General features: G+C 39.9%; 1 protein-coding gene across 1 annotated transcript in view; it reads right to left on the bottom strand.

Moving 5' to 3' along the window:
• ALG6 (ALG6 alpha-1,3-glucosyltransferase) overlaps positions 1-8780 on the bottom strand; it is a 38276-nt gene extending 29496 nt beyond the window's left edge. The window contains exon 1 of the mRNA XM_054720764.1: positions 8521-8780. Within this exon, the coding sequence (XP_054576739.1) occupies positions 8521-8647 (127 nt within the window). The 5' untranslated portion in view covers positions 8648-8780. The remainder of the gene's footprint in view (positions 1-8520) is intronic.
• Between the last annotated feature and the right edge of the window lie 11189 nt (positions 8781-19969).

Below are 19969 nucleotides of genomic sequence, written 5' to 3'. Positions count from 1 at the left end.
AACATTCAATAAATATTGTTAACATTAGCTATTAATGTTAATTAGTTATTAATTAGCTAATAATACTAATTATAATATATCCAAGTTTATTTTTATTTCATGAGACTATCATCATACTGTCCAAAAAGTATCATTAAATAATAATAATAATAATAATAATAAATATCTGTATTTGAAAGAGGGTTTTTATAAACTAAATATAAAAAACTTAAGGGTAAGTATAGAACCAAGAACAGACATAGATTACAAAGACATTAGGTCAAGCTTTGCTGTCAAATGAGTTATATAGAAAGTGGTGCTTTATAGCTTGTTTTTTAATTTCAAAATTGCAAATAGAGTGATAGTGGATCTTTAATAACTAACAATTGATAGTGCCTGCTACATGCCAAATACAACAGTGAACTAATTATTGTTATCATCCCCACTTTACAGCTGGAAAAACAGCGGTAATGAAACAGTGGTAATGGTCACCCAGGTAATCAGTAGCAGAGTCTGGATCTGAACCCAGGAAGACTGTCTCCATAATCCAGGCTCTTAGCTCCTACTCTGCTAAGTAGGTTATTAACCTTAAATCATGTAAAATGACATAAAGAGCCCAGCCAGCATGGCTCAGTGGTTTAGCATCGACCTATGAACCAGGAGGTCATGGTTGGATATGCCCGGGTTGCAGGCTCGATCCCTAGTGTGGGGCGTGCAGGAGGCAGCCGATCAATGATTCTCATCATTGATGTTTCTATCTCTCTCTCCCTCTCCCTTCCTCTCTGATATCAATAAAAAAATAAAAATAAAATGACATACAGTTCCACTTAGTAAATAAACACCCTCTATTTAACTAGCAGTTGACCATAAAATTGTGACAAGGCCCAAAGAGATATAGTCTAGTCACAGGTTTTTAATCAGCAAGTGAAAATCAAATATAGTCATTAATCCCTAGGGAAGGTGTGCCTTGTTGGAGAATGATATATTATTGCTCACTGAAATCCAACCCAGATTTTGTCCAGCTTTGAAACACTACATTAAGTAGATTTTTCTGCATCTAATGGCTATATTATACCAATACTCTTTAAATGCTAGTATCTCTACCCAAGGAGAGATTCCACTATGAGATAATCATGGGAAAAGCAGATTAACATCTCCAAAGCATATGCTCTGAGTGACTGTCACAAGGACCCATAGTACATATACACATGTATGTACACGTACACACACACGCGCACACAAACACACACACACACACGCCTCTGTCTCTCAGAAAGTATTGTGTCTTGACCATTTTTATATTCTCAAAAAATCTGAGTTTCTGCCCTAACTGGTTTGGCTCAGTGGATAGAGCATTGGCCTGCAGACTAAAAGGTCCTGGGTTCGATTCCGATCAAGGGCATGTAACCTCAGTTGCAGATGGGGCCCAAGTGGAAGGCAACCCATCACATCAATGTTTCTCTCCCTCCCTTCCACTCTCTCTAAAAATCAATGGAAAAATATCCTCAGTGAGGATTAATTTTTAAAAAGTAAGATATGAGTTCTTGATTTTTCCACTTACTCGATGTGCAACATTAAGCAATTTGTGATGGCAGACTAATTAATTATGCCATGGCTACTTTGCCCATATATTGGTTCTTGCCCCAAAACATCTTTAAGTTACTGTCTGACACTGAAATTCTAAGCCTCTGTTCATGCTGCCTACCCCCTACTCATACATCAATTTATATCCAACCTTCAAAAATCATCTTAAATTCCAAATACTCCATGAAATATTCCCTTATAAATTAAAAACATATTGATCATTAATTACTGACTTCTCACAATACTTATATTTTCAGTATCATATGACTATACTATTTCCTAATTGCTACCCAAATATGAATTTTAATTTGTATGATTTTCTAGAGTTCAAAGGAAATATATTGGTAGGCAGATAGTACATACTTTCATTAAAAACTGCCTTAATCAACTGAGGGGGAGAATAACATACAATTTGTTTAAAAGGTAAAATAATTCCCCATTGAATTAATTTTTTGCATGTGTATTTTATAGAAGTGAGTGTGTTCTCCTATTTTTCAGAAATACAACCATTGTCTATAAGGGAATAGAGTTGATTTTTTTGTTTGTTTTGTTTTTATTTGTTTATTTTTGGTCCACTGGGATAGTAAAAGTCAGAGAGAATCTTAAGTAATTTCTTATACCTGAAAAAATCCGGCTTTCTAGATTTTCTGAAATTGCTCTAGACTGTGGAAGAATTTATTACCATTCTCTAACAAATAGAAGAATGGATAATGACTCTCTTTAGGGTTGAGAAACAAGTTTCTATCCAGAGTCTGACCTACTTCAATAAATTCAGCTGACACTGGCTATGAAATTAGTACTTAAGTTTTTAAAACTGCTAAAGTGCCCTTAAAGCAACCCAGGAGGACAACGCAACTGTACCTATGGGAGCTTCACTTGGGAAGGGCAAAAAGGATTCCTTCCACTGTGATTAATTCTACAAATTCATTTACATGAGGTTCAGAATTACATAAAGAAAACACACTAATGTATATTACAAAGCTTCAATTCTGTCTCATTCTCAGGAAAATGGGCTTAAGCACCACTTAAATATTCATTTTATAAACTGCTGAATCGTTCAAAATAATTTTAAAATTAAAAAACACACAAGTAGTTTCTTTGAAAACAATACATACTACTTGCCTTTACATTGCAATTTTAAACATTCCAAGAGAAGAAAATTTGGCTAAAATTTTCCAGAATAAAATCCCCCTTTATATGTTCCTGGTGAGTAAAAAGAAACATTACAAGTAGCAAGAGGTAAGCTGAGAAAAACTAACCAACTAAACAGAGCACAGACATACTTTAACAATAATTAACACTTTGCAAACAAAATGATTCTTTTTCACTTTCTCTTTCTAAGCAGCCAATGGAGCTTTGGAAAAAAGAGATTATTAAAATTGGTTCGAGTGCTGCTATTTGTTCTAAAGACATTGGTAACACTTTAGATCAAAGAATAGAGGAACTGTGAAACTCTACAAACAATACTAAAATCAGAATTTGTCTCCTCCCCAAGACTTGTTCAAAAGCAACAAGCAAAAATAAAATAAAATAAATAAAAGCAACAAGCAATATTTATTCAATATGCTTAGGTCTATAAAAACTATATAAGCATGCCCTAACCGGTTTGGCTCAGTGGATAGAGTGTCGGCCTGTAGACTCAAGGGTCCCAGGTTCGATTCCGGCCAAGGGCATGTACCTTGGTTGCGGGCATATCCCCAGTGGGGGATGTGCAGGAGACAGCTGATCGATGTTTCTCTCTCATCGATGTTTCTAACTCTCTATCCCTCTCCCTTCCTCTCTGTAAAAAAATCAATAAAATATATTAATTAAAAAAAACTATATAAGCAGCACTTATAAAGGGTATATTGTAAATATGTAAGGGGTATACATTTTTTAAAAACTTGAATTACAATATATATAAGAGTTTCCCTACCCAATACATACATTTCCAAAAAAGAAGTATAAACTAATACTAAGCTTCCCCATTCCTGTGTTTCCTAATTATAGTCTGAAAACAAGATAAACAATAAGCAAACTAAAATAAGCATGTTAAAAACAAATTATAACCCCCCCCCAAAAGCATTGTATTTAATAGAGGAGGGGGGGAATCTTAGTAGTATCACAGATGTCATACTTATTCATTAATTCTCCCAGCCTCCCATGATATAGAAGTTCTTCACATGTGAATGCTAAATGGGACTGATTGGGCGCAAGCCCGCGGCAGGCACAGTGGGGCCAGGATGAGCAGGAACGGCAGGTAGGAGCTGCAGGCTGCGTTGGACTGCGGGTTTCGGCCCAATCCCTGCAGGGCACCCAGAGGGACCACACCCATGCACGAATTCCTGCACCGGGCCTCTAGTATTCTTTATAATAAAGGGGAGAATCACCACCTACAAATACTCTAATGTGTAAGAACACTACTTTTCTTATATAGTAATCCAAAAGTAATCTTGTTCTATTGACTTTCTTGTGGGAACAATTTAAGAGTATAGATGCTAAAATCTAGCAATATACCTTTTTTAAAAAAATAAGGTTATATTAATTTCCCCCACTATCCAAAGGTAGAGCATTCCTATGAAAACTTTCATAAGCTGAAATGGCTTAAAGTGGAGAGTATCTATCCCCCACTTTCCAAAAGTTCATGTTACCCCACTTCCCTTTTATAAAAGACCTTTTTTGGTAAACACCTTTAGTATGGTAAACACCTTTTTTGGTAAACACCTTTTTTGGTAAAAGCAAACATTAGTATGGTAAACACCTTTTTTGGTAAAAGCAAAAATCTTCAGATTTCTTTCAGATAGCGAATATAGGTGCTAATGTGCAAATAGGGTTATTCTAGGAATGCAAGGTTGGTTCAATGCTAGAGAAAACAAAAACATACTCAATCATGAATTGAAAGCACCCATTAAAATTTGGAACAAGATAAAGATGCCTGAGTCACTACTCAATTCAATACTGTAATAAGGTCTTAGCAATAAAAAAATAAGATATTAAAAATATAAGTAGTAGAAAGTAAGAAATAAAACTGTCATTAGTTCCAGATCATTTGAGTTTTTTTACATAGAAAAATCCAAAAGATCTTTCAGATAAATTATTAGAATTATAAGAGTTTAGAAAGCTGCCAAACATAAGAAGTCAACCACATTTTACACTCCAGCAACAAGCATTTAGAAAAACAACTTTTAAAAAGATAGTATCTAGCCCTAGCCAGCTTGGCTCAGTGGATAGAGCGTCAATCTGCGGACTGAAGGGTCCCAGGTTTGATTCTGGCCAAGGGCACATGCCTGAGTTGCAGGCTGGATCCCCAGTAGGGGGTATGCAGGAGGCAGCCGATCAATGATTCTCTCATCATTGATGTTTCTATCTCTCTCCTCTCTTCCTCTCTGAAATCAATAAAGAAATATATATTAAAAAAAAAAAAAGATAGTATCTGCAATGGCGAGGAAAAAAATATATATGATACCTAGGAACACATCTAAGAAAGGGTGTGTAAGACATTAATTTATTTATCTATTTATTTGATTTTTAGAGAAAGAGGAAAAGGGTGAGGGGAAAGACAGGAAGATACATTGATTTGTGGTTTCACTTATTTATGCATTCACTCGTTGCTTCTTACATGTGCCCTGACCGGAGAGTGAACCTATAACCTTGCCATGCAGGGACGAGGCTCCAACAAACTGAGCTATTCGGCCAGGGCCAGGATGTATAAGACTCTTGCATAAAAATATATAAAATTTTATTATTGAAAAGCACTAAAGAAGACTTAAATAAATGGAGAAACATACCATCTTAATGAATTAGAAGCCCCACTATGCTAATGATTGCCAAATCCCCCCTACGTTAATCAAAAGTATTGAAGAATGCAATTCCAGTCAAAATCCCAACAGGGTTTTTCACTGGATTTGACAATCTGATATATATTTTTTAAAAAGATATATATGTGTATATTAGCTTTCTATTGCTGTACAACCATTAATACAAACTTAAAACAATATTATTTTATAATCTCACAGTTCTGTAGGTCAGATGTCTGTGTGGACTTAACTCAGTTCTCTGCTCAGGGTCTCACAAGACCAAAATAATGCATTAAACAGTCTGGACTCTTATCTGAAGGGCGGGGAAAGAATCCACTTCCAAGCTCATTCAGGCTCTCAGCATCATTTCAATTCCTTTCACTTACGGGTATGAAGTTCCCTTGCTGGCTGCCAGCTCGGGGCTACTCTCTCCACTGTCAAACCAGCAAGTGTCTAGTCCTTATGCTTTCAGTCTCTCTAGAGTTCCTTTCTGCCACTAGCTGGAGAAAGTTCTCGGCTTTTAAGGGCTTGTGTGATTACATTGTGCATGGCTAGATAATCCAATGCAGTCTCCCTATCATAAAGGCTACTATGTCATGTAAAAAACATAATCACTCCCAAGTGAGAACTCATCATGTCCACAGGTTCTGGGGATTAGGGCAGGATATCTTAGGAGAAGGGGCGCATTTTTAGAAATTCTGCCTATTATAATAAGAAGGAGCAAAGCCCAGAACAGTTAAGACCCTCCTAAAACAGAACTACCAGGTGGGAGGACAGGATATCAAGACTTAATGTAAAATTACAATAAGAAGACACTGCAGTATTGAAACAACCAATGGACCAAAATGGAGAAACAGACCCCATGCGTATATGAAAAACTAATATAGAGCTGGTAATGCAGATTAGTGGGAAAGGATAGGCTATTCAATGCATGAGTTGGAACAACTGATTATACATATGAAAAAATTTTTTAAACATTATACACAAAACTCAATTCTAAGGAGATAACTTAAATAAGAAAAATAAATGGTTTGTTTGTTTTTTAATATATTTTTATTGATTTCAGAGAGGAAGGGAGAGGGAGAGAGAAGCATCAATGGTGAGAGAGAATCATTGATTGGCTGCCTCCTGCATGCCCCACACTGGGGATCAAGCTCACAACCCGGGCATGTGACGTGACCTGGAATGGAACCGTGACCTCCTGGTTCATAGGCTGACACCCAACCACTGAGCCACACCGGCCAGGCAAATCTTAAAACTTTTAGAAGAAAATTTTAGGAAAATATCTTTGTGATCTTCCTAGGAGTAGGGAAGGATTTCTTAAAGATACAAAAAAAAAAAAAAAAGCAAAGCACAGATCGTTCAGTCTCTCTCTAATTCTCCCTTCCTCTCTGAAATCAATAAAAAAATATTTTTTTTTAAAAAAAGCACAAATCATAAAGGAAAAAGACTGATAAATTTCATTACCTTAAATCAAAAACTCCTGTACAGCAAAGGTAATATAGTCAATAATATTGTAACAACTATGTATGATGTCAGGTGGGTACTAGACTTATCAGGAATATCACTTTGTAAGTTATATAAATGTCTAACCACTATGCTGTCCACCTGAAACTAATATAATATTGAAAGTCAACTGTAATTGGAACATTTAAAAGTAAATAAACAGAAATATCATTGCAAACCTAAAAAAAATTAAAAACTTCTGTTCATCAAAAGACATCTTAAAGTGTGAAAACATAAGCCATAAACTAGAAGATTTTTGCAACTTGTACAAAGGTTAGCTTCCAGAATATAAAAACACATTAAAAAAAACCAACAAAAATACAGAATATACAAGAATAAAATCTAATAGAAATGTACAGATGACATGGCAAATATCACAGAAAAGAAAATACAAAAGGCTAATAAACACAAAGACATACTCAATTTTTCGGAAATGAATTAAATTCAAATTAAATAAATGAATTTAACAATGAAGGAAATTCAAATTAAAACTACAATAAATATCATTTCATACACTGCAGCCTAGCAGAAATTCAAAAATTTAATGCTACCAAATGTGAAAGATGTGGTCACTGGACCCCTCCCCCTTGGAAATTGCCTCAATATCAGAAAGGCTTAGAATGGATGACCTAGATCAGATTTGCCCTGGGAATTGGCATAAATATTTTCTAGTTCATCCCTTGCAGTTGCTTTGCTCTACATCTAAGGTTAGGTGTGAGCTTAGAGAGAAACAGGACAAAAAGGACCTGCCTTTTTTGGTTCTAGCCAAGAAAAAAGGAGTCCTGCAATTGGCCCAGACTAGTTCACTAGAAAGCTGCACTGGAGTATGAAGTTTGGAGCCTAACTCTGTGACCAGCTGAAGATGGATTTACGCGTTCTTGGGCCCCCACACAAATCCCACCTCTCAAATCCATCTTTATTTACATGACTAAAATGTACCCAAATCCAACGCATTCTTCAAATCTGAACTCAGACATCATCTCTAAAAAGTCTTCTCTAATGCATCCTGATCATTTCCTTCTGTTACCTTTGTACCTCACACAGACTTCTACGTTATAATTATCACGTTGTGTTGTGACCGCTTACCTAGAAAAATGTGGGCCCTCTAAGTACTGGATATTCATCCTGTATTTCTAGAACTTAGCAAAGTGCCTGGAACATGAGAAGTGCTAAATAAATACTCACAGGGTTAAATTTAACCCCATCTCCAATCTCCTGGTCCACACTCCATCAACTCCCCCTCCCTTTCTCTCACATCACTCCCAATCTTCTCCACTCATCTCTTCCTTTCAATCTAATAACATGCCTTCTCTACCCTAAATAAAACAAATGAACAAACAATGAAAACCTCCATTGATAAAAGCCCCCTTGAAGTAACAGCTCATTTCTCTCTTCAAAGTCTAGTACATCCAAGTTTCTCATTTTGTCCTCTTCCCAGTTAGAATACAGTTTTGTTTTCTCAGGTCACCAAGTCCATGCCTCTATTCAGCTCTTACACAAATTCTTTTTATCAGAATTACATGATTAAATGTATTTTCTTGACCACACCAATAAAACCTGAAATTCTTCTCTACCCCATTCAGAAAACTATAAATTATCACCAAAAATCAAATAAACACATGAAAACTCTTCAAAGGAATATTTATCAATTTTTTAAACAGTAAAAATGTGTTACCTGAATAAGAATTAAGGGATACTGTCCACCGTACTGTTAGTCCTATTAAGACCACAGTTGTCATCAAGTACCATTTCTCCATGTTTCTTAAAAGGTAGGGAGGAAAAAAACGGGACCAGGCCAGCATACTTTCAACACGCTGTCAGGCGCTTCTTTTCTTGATCAGAGAATGTTATCGATTCTTTGGAGAGGATTTTAGGTGATGCTTCGTTTCCAAACAAATATTTATTTTTTTATTTTTATTTTTTTATGTCTATGAAGAAGTAGCCTGCAGGGGAGGAAAAAAGGACACCAAGATTTAGCTGAGCATAGTACCTGTAATAATGAACTCATTACACCACATAGGAACATGAAGAATTGGGTGGTGGGGGTGGGAGCATGAAGGAGAGGGGGTAGTTTTAAGTTCCTTATTCCTTAGCCCTCTAATTAGGAAATACACCTCAAAAGGTAGCTCTCCCTGTTAAATGGGACTTAATACATCTAAAGATAAAGTAAGGATCTGCCCTTACAAGCAAATATTTCTGAGTGAAGAAAAACAAAAGAGACACGTTGACAGTAGAACATTCAGTTCTATCTAGAGCATGCTTACCTACAGGGGTAAACAAAGGGGTGACTTATCTTTGGCACAGCGAGAAAGAGGAATTTTATCTTTCTATTTAGTGTGAAAAAGTCTTCCATTAATGTAATTTCTGTAGTTTGACTTTTTACTTCTTTTCTTCCAAAATGTACTTGCACTAACTACATCCACTTATGAACCTTTGCAAGAATCAGTAAGAATACCCCAATTCTTAAAAACAAAAACAAAAACACTAAAATGCAATTAACCACTTACATATTTAATTTTTTTTCACCTTTTCCCATGGGGGTTTTAAAATTAGAAAGCTTTGAAAATTGCAAACCAATGCACCTACATCATTAAGACATTTTCACCTATGTTCAAACTGATTCTCAAAACCCATCCCACTTCTCTGAAAAAAATTTGGAACAAATTCCTAGAAATCCTGGCCATTCTACAAAATTCAGTTTAAGTTCAACCTTCCCTGATCATTCCCAAAGCTTTCTCCCCCGATTCTGAATATCTCCAGTCAACACTGTCTATTCCATTTTTAGTAAAAGGAATATTTCCAATCCATAAATTAGGATCGTAAAACAAAAACAAAAATTGCGGGCCAATTCAACCAGAGGATATACTTTAAATATTTTTCAAATACAATTAAATAAATCAACTGAAATTTTTAGAGAAAAGTTGGCACATTCCACCTACTGAACAATTATTTTCTTACTTCAAATAAAAATAGCAAGATACACCCTAGCTGATTTGGCTCAGTGAGTAGAGAGTCAGCCTTTGGACTGAAGGGTCCCAGGTTTGATTCTGGTCAAGGGCACATGCGGGGATTGCGGGCTTGATCCCCAGTGGGAGGCCTGCAGTAGGCAGCCAATCGATGATTTTCTCATCATTGATGTTTCTATCTCTCCCTCTCCCTTTCTCTCTAAAGTCAATGAGAGAATTGTTTTAAAAAAATAGCAAGATACAACCCTAGAGCTAATGAAGTCTAACATTGCAATCACACCAAGAATGACAGCAAGCATTTAGTAAGGTTATGTAACTATATTATTCAAATTTGGGTTATATAAATCCCCTCTTCCTTCCCTCCTACTGTATCCATCTTTGATCATTTTACTGTTCACTAGAACTTTCATTACAGAGGCAAAGTAAGAGGACAGATTAAATCACTTTTTGATGTTGATTCTGGGTTTGCAAGGTTATAGGCCATTATAAACTATTCAAATTCTTTTAGTCTAACTCAAAAAGCCCCTTTTATCAACATTCTCCACTATATATTTCAAAACTGCAATCCAACACTCTACTTTTTGCTTAGACAATATGTTTAAAATTGATTTTATAAGTGCAGATTTCTAGTTTTAAAAATAAAGCTTAATTAATATTCTGCTTGGAAATTTAAATCAATAATATGACCAAGTTAAATCAATTATCCACAGTTCCAGATAATCATATATTTTTATTTATTTATTTATTTTTTTTATTTCTTTATTGATTAAGGTGTCACATATTTGTCCTCATCCCCCCATTCCCATCCCCCACCCCACCCCCCTGTTGTCCTTAACCATTGGTTAGGCTCGTATGCATGCACACAAGTCCTTTGGTTGATCTCTCCCCCCTCCCCCCACCCTCCCCTATCCTCCCTCTGAGGCCCGACAGTCCGATCGATGCCTCCTTGTTTCTGGGTCTGTTCTTGTTCATCAGTCTATGTTGTTCATCATTTCCCCTAGATGAGTGAGATCATGTGTTACTAGAAATATACTTATAAGAACCGAATGTGAGATGAGCAATAATAGTTATGCTGACAGGCAAATGAATCAGTCTGTAGTGAGTTTCTTTCTGGACCAACAGTTCTTTTGAGACCCAATTTCAATGTCCACCAGTTCCTTATGCGTACATGTCAGCACTGACTTTTCAGCTCTGGATGGTGGACAAATGGTGGTAATGCAGGTCTGACTCCCTCTGGTTTGGTCTCGCCCGGACCCAGGGGCGTGGCTTCACCCGGACTCAGGGGCGCGCGGCCTCACCGGGACCTGGGACCCGGCATCAACCGGGCCCCGGGGCACATGGCCTCACCCGGACCCAGGGGCGCGTGGCCTCACCCGGACCCAGGTGTGCGAGGCCTCACCCAGTTCCGGGATCCAGCCTCACCCGGACCCAGGGGCGCGTGGCCTCTTCCGGACCCAGGGGCGCGGCCTCACCTGGACACGGGACCCAGCCTCACCCGGACCCAGGGGCCAGATAATCATATTTAAATACTTCCCCAGGAACCTTAAGTAGCAAAAATGAACTACCAATAACACTTAATATTCATAATGAACTTAAAAAACATAATGCTTAACTAATATCATGCTGATCAAGCTTGTTAATCACACAATGATGGAAGAGATAGCTACCTGATACACTAAACAATCATATCCAAAGAGACATGGACAACATCTATGAAGGACCAAATCTAACTCCAGGAATCATGACAGAGATACATTCAAATAAATGCAAAAGTCCTGCCCTTAAACGTGAAAAAAACAAACAACAAAAACCAACTGCATGAGAATTGAAAGGGAGGCAACAGATAACAGATGATAATTATCAGCTCTGTAGGGACCCAGAACTGATAACCAATGTTAACAGGTACTTGGATTAATTATTAGGACATCTTTTCTAACAAATAGAGCTGTCCAAACGTGAAATGAGCTTTTTCTTAAGGAACTCCTCTTTAACAGTTTTAAACAGAAGCTGAGCAACTACTTGACAAGAATATTTTTAGAGTGTAGAATAGATGACTAATTTATAAAGTGCCTTCTCAATCTGATTTTGGAGACATAATATGTGTCTAAATTAATATAAATCCTGACAATACAAAAAAAGGATTTGGTCTCTCAAATCTCAATGTTTTTCCTAATTCCCACTAGTTGCCCAGTATTATCACATTGATAGAGTTTCTTTGAGTAAAATGGATAGGCCTTCCCATCCTCCACAAGTGGATCATGTTAGAAACTGAAGGATATCAAAAACATCTCTTCCTAACATCTATTACACTTAGAATAAAATTCAAATACCCCGGCCATAAGACCCTCTAAGATAATACCGCTGCCAGCCTCTCCAATGTCATCTCCTTCAACTTTCCCACAAGTATTTCCCTCTCTTCCTAGAACCTGGGAGGTTCCTTCACACCTCAGTTCCTTTCCATTTCTATCCCCTCTGCAGGGATGTTCTTAACACAACCCACTGGCCAATCTTTTGTCCTTGAGGCTGCACCTCAAGTCATCCTCTCAAAAGACCATCCCTGACCACTCTACCAAGGTTTCCAGCTCTTACAGTTTTGTAGCCTAACCTTCTTTAGTTTCCTTCCTAATTCTTTTCACCACCAGAAATTATATTTTCTAACAAGGAACAATCTCACAAACATAATTGTAAGAAAAGCTAGACACCATAGAACATATTTGGTTTCACTTATGAAAGCCTCTTAAATAGGAGAAAGGAATGTATGGTGGTAGAAATCAGGAAAGTGATTACCACTGGGGAGAATGGAGGGGGTGTAATTAGAAGAGGTCTCCAGGGAGCTCTTCTGAGCAGATGCTAGGAATGTTCTGTTTCTTGATTTGAGTAGTGTGCATAAAAGATGTTTCCTTTATAAGTCAACAAGTTACAACTTACGTTTTGTGTACAGTGCTATCTTGTACGTGTTATATAATAAAAGGGTATAAAAGGAAATTTACTTTTTTTTTTTTTTTGTCGACTAGAAATAAGCTGCATGCAAGCAAGGATCCTCTTGTCTCAGTTGCTTTGTTCCGTGTACTTAGAAAAATGTTGACAGAAAACAGGGACTCCTAAGTACAGACAGACCCTGATTCACCGTGGTTCCACAGAGGAAGTTCAGCTTTACCACAGTGACAAACCAATCCGAAGTCAGTAGAAACCTATTTAGAATTTTGAATTTCGGTCTTCTCCTGGGCTAGTGATAATGCTCTACAATTCTAACACTGGGCGGCGGCAGCCAGCCTGCCTGCAGCTCCATCAGCCACCATCACAAGGGTAAACAACCCACGTGTATGGTAATGCCAGCGTCTTCTGGATTTTGTTTCACATCCCACCATGTCTACAAGACTGCCTATTTGTCTCTTGCTTCTGGTGAGAAGGGGAAGACAATGACTCTTGAGATGAAACCCCAGATAATTGCCCAACTTTAGGCTAACGTAAGTGTTTGAGCAAGTTTAAGATAGGCTAGGCTATGATGTTGGGTAGTTTAGGTTATTAAATGTATTTTCAACTTACAATATTTTCAACTTAACCTAGGATGGATTCAACAATGAATGTAATCTCATCCCATAGGAGGAGGTCCTATATTTTTTAAATATATTTTTGTTGATTTCAGAAAGGAAGGGAAATGGAGAGAAACATCAATGATGAGAATCATTGATCAGCTGCCTCCTGCACGCCCCCTACTGGGGATTGAGCCTGCAACGGGCCATGTGCCCCTGACCGGAACCGAACCCGGGACCCTTCAGTCCACGCTCTGTCCACTGAGCCAAACCGGCTAGGGCCGTCCTATATTTGCTGAATGGCGATCTTCACGTGTAAAATGGGGAGGTCCCTCGTTTTCCTGAGCCCTGAATGGTTAAAGATGTTATGTGAGACTCTTCTCTTTGAAGAATAAAAAGGGTCCTTTATTACTTTTTCCATCTGTAACCCAAAATACAGCAACTTTCTAAACCATCCCCTGGGCCAGGAAGCTGCCACGCTGGCGGCTGAGTTTTCCGTCCTGCTTTGCACTAAGAGCGCGTCTCGACTTAGGAAAAGCGGGCCGTCCACTTCCCAAGGAGGAATTTGTTCCTTTCAGTCTGAAAGGTCCTTCCCCCAAGGTGCACATACACCCAGGGAGCGCCGCGATCGCAGGTGAGCGCGTCTCGCAAAAGGGACCCCTCCGGACGTCCCCCGCGCCTTTCTCCAGCGGGCCAGACTCTCAGGGCCACAGGAACGGGGGGCCACGCCGCTCTAGCCAAGGGGTCCCACCACTGTCACCGCGTCCACACCCACCCGCCCCACGCCCAAGCGAGCCTGCAGGCTGGGCTGCGAGGCCTGGAAGCCCCCGTCTCAGTGAACAGGACCTGGGAGCCGGGTCGCCAGCTGCGCGCAGCTCCGTGCAGGGGCGCGGCGCGAGTGCCCAGCCCCTCCCCACCCAGCCGGACGGTGCGGAACCCCAGGATCCCGGCCTTACCCCGCCGCCCACCACCACACGTTGAGATTCGCGCCTGCAGCGGGTTCCAAGAAGGCGCCTGCGCGCTCGCCCCCGCGGCGGGGTGCCCCTCCGGCTTCCGCCTCCGCCGGCTCGCCCCGCCCGTGCGCCCGGCGCGGGAGCGAGCCCGTCCAGCGCGAGGGGCGGGGCGGGGTTAGGAGTCGTGGCACGCGCGGCAGGAACCCGAGAGGCCTCCGGTCCCGGATTCCGCAGGGGGCAGGTGGAAAGCCCCTTGCTCTTCTTTCCCGGGATCCTGGCCAAGGCCCGAGCTGCTGCTTAGCCCACACATTCCTGCCAGGGGCGCGTCCTGGCTCGCTTCGCAGGGTGGAGAGCCCTTGGCTGGTTCTCATCTCCGGCCAGTAGGTCTTCCTCTGGGCCTGTGTCCTCAAGAAATCAAAAAGCCACCCGGCCTCACGTTCTTCAAGCTACCTGCCTGCCAAGAAGAATGTGTGAAGGCTAGGAAGGCACTTCATCTAAGAAACGTTATTCAACGTCCAACCACTTTCGAGAGCTTGTGCGTTATGCCGAAGAACAGCCCTGCCTCCCAGTAGCCGCTACACGTTCCCCATCAAGCAGCTTGGATCACCTTTTCCTGAACTGCCAAAAACAACTCCATTCCCTCCTCTGTTCAGAGAATGCTCTCATTCCTCCCTTCTGAATCTGGCCATTCTGTATGAGCCCACCCCTCTAATGTGGAATCCATACGTATCAGCAAAATTTTGGCTATGGCTCTGTGCTATGCAGGTCCGAACAACTTTCTGGAGCTTCGTTTCTTCATCTGTGAAATGAGTGGGTGGGGCTGGGTAAACTTCCTGATCTAAAATTGTATTCTATATTTAAAAGTCCATCAGCACTGAAAATATGGATAAAAATGACGAAGTCCCTGCCCTCAAAATATTTAATTGTTACTGGGAAGACATTTTCATAAAAGGATAGAAAGCAACAAGAAGCGAGCACATGCTAAATTTAGCAGGTTATTGTATATGCATTAAGCACTATAGGAGTTCAGAAAAGACGGTTCACTGTAAACTAAAAACTATCAGGAAATGCTCTCACTGGAGGAGTCGGCTGAGCTTTGAAGGAAAGCCTGGGCTTACATAAGCCAAGAGGATGGGAACGGGACTATAGACAAAGGAAATGGGGATTTTGCCAGCCTTCAGGGTTGGGAGTCCCGGAACCAATTCCCTGTGTATAGCAAGGGATAACTAAGTTTTGGAGGAGTCAGAAGTTATGTGCAGATTTTTAACTGTTGGGGGTTAGGTGCCCCTACCTCCAAAGTTGTTTAAAAGTCAACTGTATAGAATGTTCAGGCTTATTAAACCGTGGAATCCTATCCCCACATCCCAAGCTTACCTCCCACTTCCCGTTCTACAGACTGGTCCATGAAACACTGTTGGAAACGCTGCTTTGAAACTTTGTGTAATTTCCCTAAGACAGTGGTCAGCAAACCGCGGCTCTCGAGCCACCTGTGGCTCTTTGGCCCCTTGAGTGTTCTAACGCCACGTCTTCAAAATAGACTCACCCAGGCTGAAAACCGACTTCTGCGCATGGGCCACGAAGTTTCAATCGCACTGTACGTGAGCGCCCGCACGTGGAATTTTGTGGAAGAGCCGCACTCAAGGGGCCAAAGAGCCGCATGTGGTTCTCCAGCTGCGGTTTGCAGACCACTGCCCTAAGAGATACAGCAAATAAATGTCAGAACTATGATTAGACACAGATTTCAGTTATGTGGTAGGCAGTGAGACAGACATGAGCAGAGCAAGGATGCTAGGACAGCTACAGGTCACCAGGGTGCCTAGCAACAGACAATTGTAGGGTGGGACCTCATCCCCAGGGTGGCCTTTCCTCACTTAGAGATAATGTGTAGGCCTCAGTTGTATTTCAGCTCCAGGCCCAGAAAAGCAGCAAAAACAGATGTGACACACCACAGCTGTGTGGAATAATGAATCAGTGGAGACCCAGACCCTGAAAGGACACACTGGGAAAACTACTGAATATTCTATTGAGATCTTCCCCTGGAACCTCCCCTAAAATCTCCACCCTTAAAACCCTTAGGATTGAGAACCCAGCCTGCTCTCCTTCCCAGAAGCACACCTCTCCCTCCCTCTCCCCCTTCCCTTCACGCTCTCCCTGCTCTCCTGTCACCTTCACCTTCCTCACTTCTAAGCTCCAAAGGTCCTTCCTTTACCTCTATAACTTGTTTTCTTCTTCTATGAATTACTTCTTCTACCTCTGTGATTTTCTAAATAAATTTTCTCTTATAGTATGAGTCTTGGCTCTGAATTCTTTCCTAGCCAGAACTCAAATATCCAGGTTGCTGAACCCAGGTCCAGTCTACCCCACCAGTCTAACTTCCCTCCGCCCCAACAGTTACTTTCATTCATTTTTTATGTCTATGTAAAACTCAGAAGTGCAGAAATTGCACAAAACACTGACATAACAGTCCTTAGTATGACTGTGAATTTTGAAAATTAAGTTAATTATAAAACAAAAATTAAATGGAAAAATAAATCTGTAAAAATCAGTAATAAAATGAAACAAAAGAACTTAAGTGTATATACAGTTGGTGACTCAATGCACAAAGAATAACTGTTCTAAGTGACTTTAAAATAGTAATTTGATGGTAGATCCCAAATAGGAAAAAATGATGTCAGCCTGGCCAAGTAGCTCCATTGCTTAGAGCAGTGGTCGGCAAACTGCGGCTCACGAGCCACATGCGGCTCTTTGGCCCCTTGAGTGTGGCTCTTCCATAAAATACCACGGCCTGGGCGAGTCTATTTTGAAGAAGTGGCGTTAGAAGAAGTTTAAGTTTAAAAAATTTGGCTCTCAAAAGAAATTTCAATCGTTGTACTGTTGATATTTGGCTCTGTTGATTAATGAGTTTGCCGACTGGCTTAGAGCATCATCCCCATACGCCAAAGTTGTGGGTTTGATCCCCAGTCAGAGCAAATACAAGAATTAACCAATGAATACATAAATAAATAAGTAGAACAACAAATGGATGTTTCTGTCTCAAAAAAAAAAAAAGTGGAAGGGAAGGAGGAGGGGGAGAAAGAGAGAGAGAGTGGAGGGGGAAAGAGAGAGAGAGAGAGAGAGAGAGAGAGAGGTGAAAAATATCCTCAGGTGAAGATTTAAAAAAAAAAAAGGCTCAATATATGTTCCTGCCACATAGTTCAATCAGTAAATTTAAAAAAATGTTTTAAGTTTTAAAAAAAAGATTTGTTAAAAAATGAAAAAAATAATTGTTAGAATCATGTTGTTATATTAGGATTAGTACTGTTCTAAAACTACTGTATGTGTAAAGTGGGATAAAGAAAATGAAGATTTATGTGACATTCAAATTTTATCATCCCTGGTTTTTTGATACCAAGATTCTTGCTATGGAAAAAAATGAGTTAAAGGTGTAAGATAGAAATAAATTAAGTGTCAGTATGAACTTATGATTTATTTTATTGAATTATTGAAAGGAAAGAAGTGGGGAGGACAAAAGTGGAGGGAGGGAAAGAAAGAGGTAGGGGGGAAGGGGAAAAGGAAAAGGAAGAGAGGAAAGGATGGAGGGAGAGAGGGAGAGTAGAAGGAAGGAAGGGAGAAAAGGAAGGAATAGAAAGAAAACATAGCCAAAACCGGTTTGGCTCAGTGGATAGAGCGTCAGCCTGCGGACTGAAAGGTCCCAGGTTTGATTCCGGTCAAGGGCATGTACCTTGGTTGCTGGGCACATCCCCAGTAGGGGGTGTGCAAGAGGCAGCTGATCGATGTTTCTAACTCTATCTCTCTCCCTTCCTCTCTGTAAAAAATCAATAAAATATATTAAAAAAAAAAGAAGAAAGAAAACATATTTCCTAGTTCTTTTTACTGAAAGAACTAAAAGCAAAGACCAACTTAATAACAATGAGCATCCTTCGTACACAGACTGTGGTCTTGAAATACTATTCCTATTAAAAGAAACCAGGCATCCTGGTAGAAATAGCTAATTACAGGTTTGGAAAAGAAATATGTGAAAATAAATCTGTAACATTTTGTTATACCAGATATCAAGGAAACCTAAAGACTACTAGGGTCAATGTCAAGAAAGAAGGCCCAGGAGCGCCCTGGCCGGTTGCTCAGTGGTTAGAGCATCAGCCCGAGCTCCAAATGGTTCCAAGTTTGATTCCCGGTAAAGGGCATGTACCTAGGTTGCAGGTTTGATCCCCAACCCTGGTCAGGGCATGTGGGGGAGACAACCATTTGATGTGTCTCTCTCACATCTCTCTCTCCCTCTCTCTCTCTCTTACTCTCTCTCTCGCTCTCTCTGTCTCTCTCTCCCTCCACTCTCTCTCTCTCTCTTTCTCCCCCTCCTCCTTCCCTTCCACTTTCTCTAAAAATCAATGCGAAAAATATCCCCAGGTGAAGATTTTTTTAAAAAAGGCTCAAAAAGAAAGACATTAAAAAAAAAAAAAGCAGGGAAAAAAAAGGGGGACTCAGGAGCCAACTCAAAGAGATTTCTGCTGGCCATAGATGGGACACATTGAGCATCAGTAAGCATAATAACTACAATGGATTGAAACACATCAAATGTGAATTGCCTGTTGAATTGTTTCTTGAATTCTTTGTGAGCTCACAATGATACATTAAAAAAAGAAAAGGTCACCGATGGAGTAAAAATCACTCATTATTTTGAAATCTGGTAAATAAAGAAAAATAATCAAGTGGTTATTCTGCCTTTGTTATATAAATTATTCCACTGTGTAGCCAAATATAGTTGATATAGGGAAGTTTCTCTCTACGGAGCAGCTACCCTTCCCAATCCTCACCCTTCCTCTTTCCCTTTCCTTTCCTCTCCCTCTCTTTTACAGACACACACAAACACAAATACATGCTGGTATGAGCACACACATGCAGTCCCCCTTATTTCAAAGCACCAAATAGCCTTATAGATGAGACAAATTGCTTTTGGGACTTCAGCAGGTAACCTCATATTTAAATGGGACCAAAGTGAAATCAACTGCGTTGTTATCGAAACTGCATTGTTATCTGTTGTGAATAGAGGGATTTAAATTTCTTTATTAAAGGAAGCTAATCAAGTTACAAATTACTTATGGGTATACTCATTTATTTAACAAATATTTATTGAATAAACAGCCTGCCCTTAAGGAGTTTATAGACCAATATTATATATAGTCCAGGAGAATATAAATCATTGTTATTTTTACTGTTAGTTTCAGGTGCCACTTGGAATTATTTTTCTACAAATACAGATTTTTAAAACATATATATGTATATGATATACATATAAAAATCGTTTTGTTGATATGGACCATAAAAGAAATAATACATGTTCCTGCCACATAGTTCAGTGTTATTGTAACAGAATCTAGGAAACAATTCTAAGAACATACATTCATATTTTTATATCTTTATTTCTAGATGCAAATAAGACAGGAAATCTATATAATAAAAGCCTAAGTGACCATTACGGTGGAACGACCAGAACGACCGGTCGCTATGATGCGCACTGACCACCAGGGGGCAGACGCTCAAGTAGGAGCTGCCCCCTGGTGGTCAGTGCGCTCCCACAGGGGGAGCACTGCTCAGCCAGAAGCCAGGCTCATGGCTGGAAGCACAGCGGCAGTGACGGGAGCCTCTCCTGTCTCCACGGCAGTGCTAAGGAAGGA

The sequence above is a fragment of the Eptesicus fuscus genome, chromosome 9 (genome assembly GCF_027574615.1).
Source record: "Eptesicus fuscus isolate TK198812 chromosome 9, DD_ASM_mEF_20220401, whole genome shotgun sequence".
NCBI lineage: Eukaryota > Metazoa > Chordata > Mammalia > Chiroptera > Vespertilionidae > Eptesicus > Eptesicus fuscus.
Note: the sequence above shows the minus strand (reverse complement) of the source record. Positions and strands in the feature narration are given on the sequence as shown.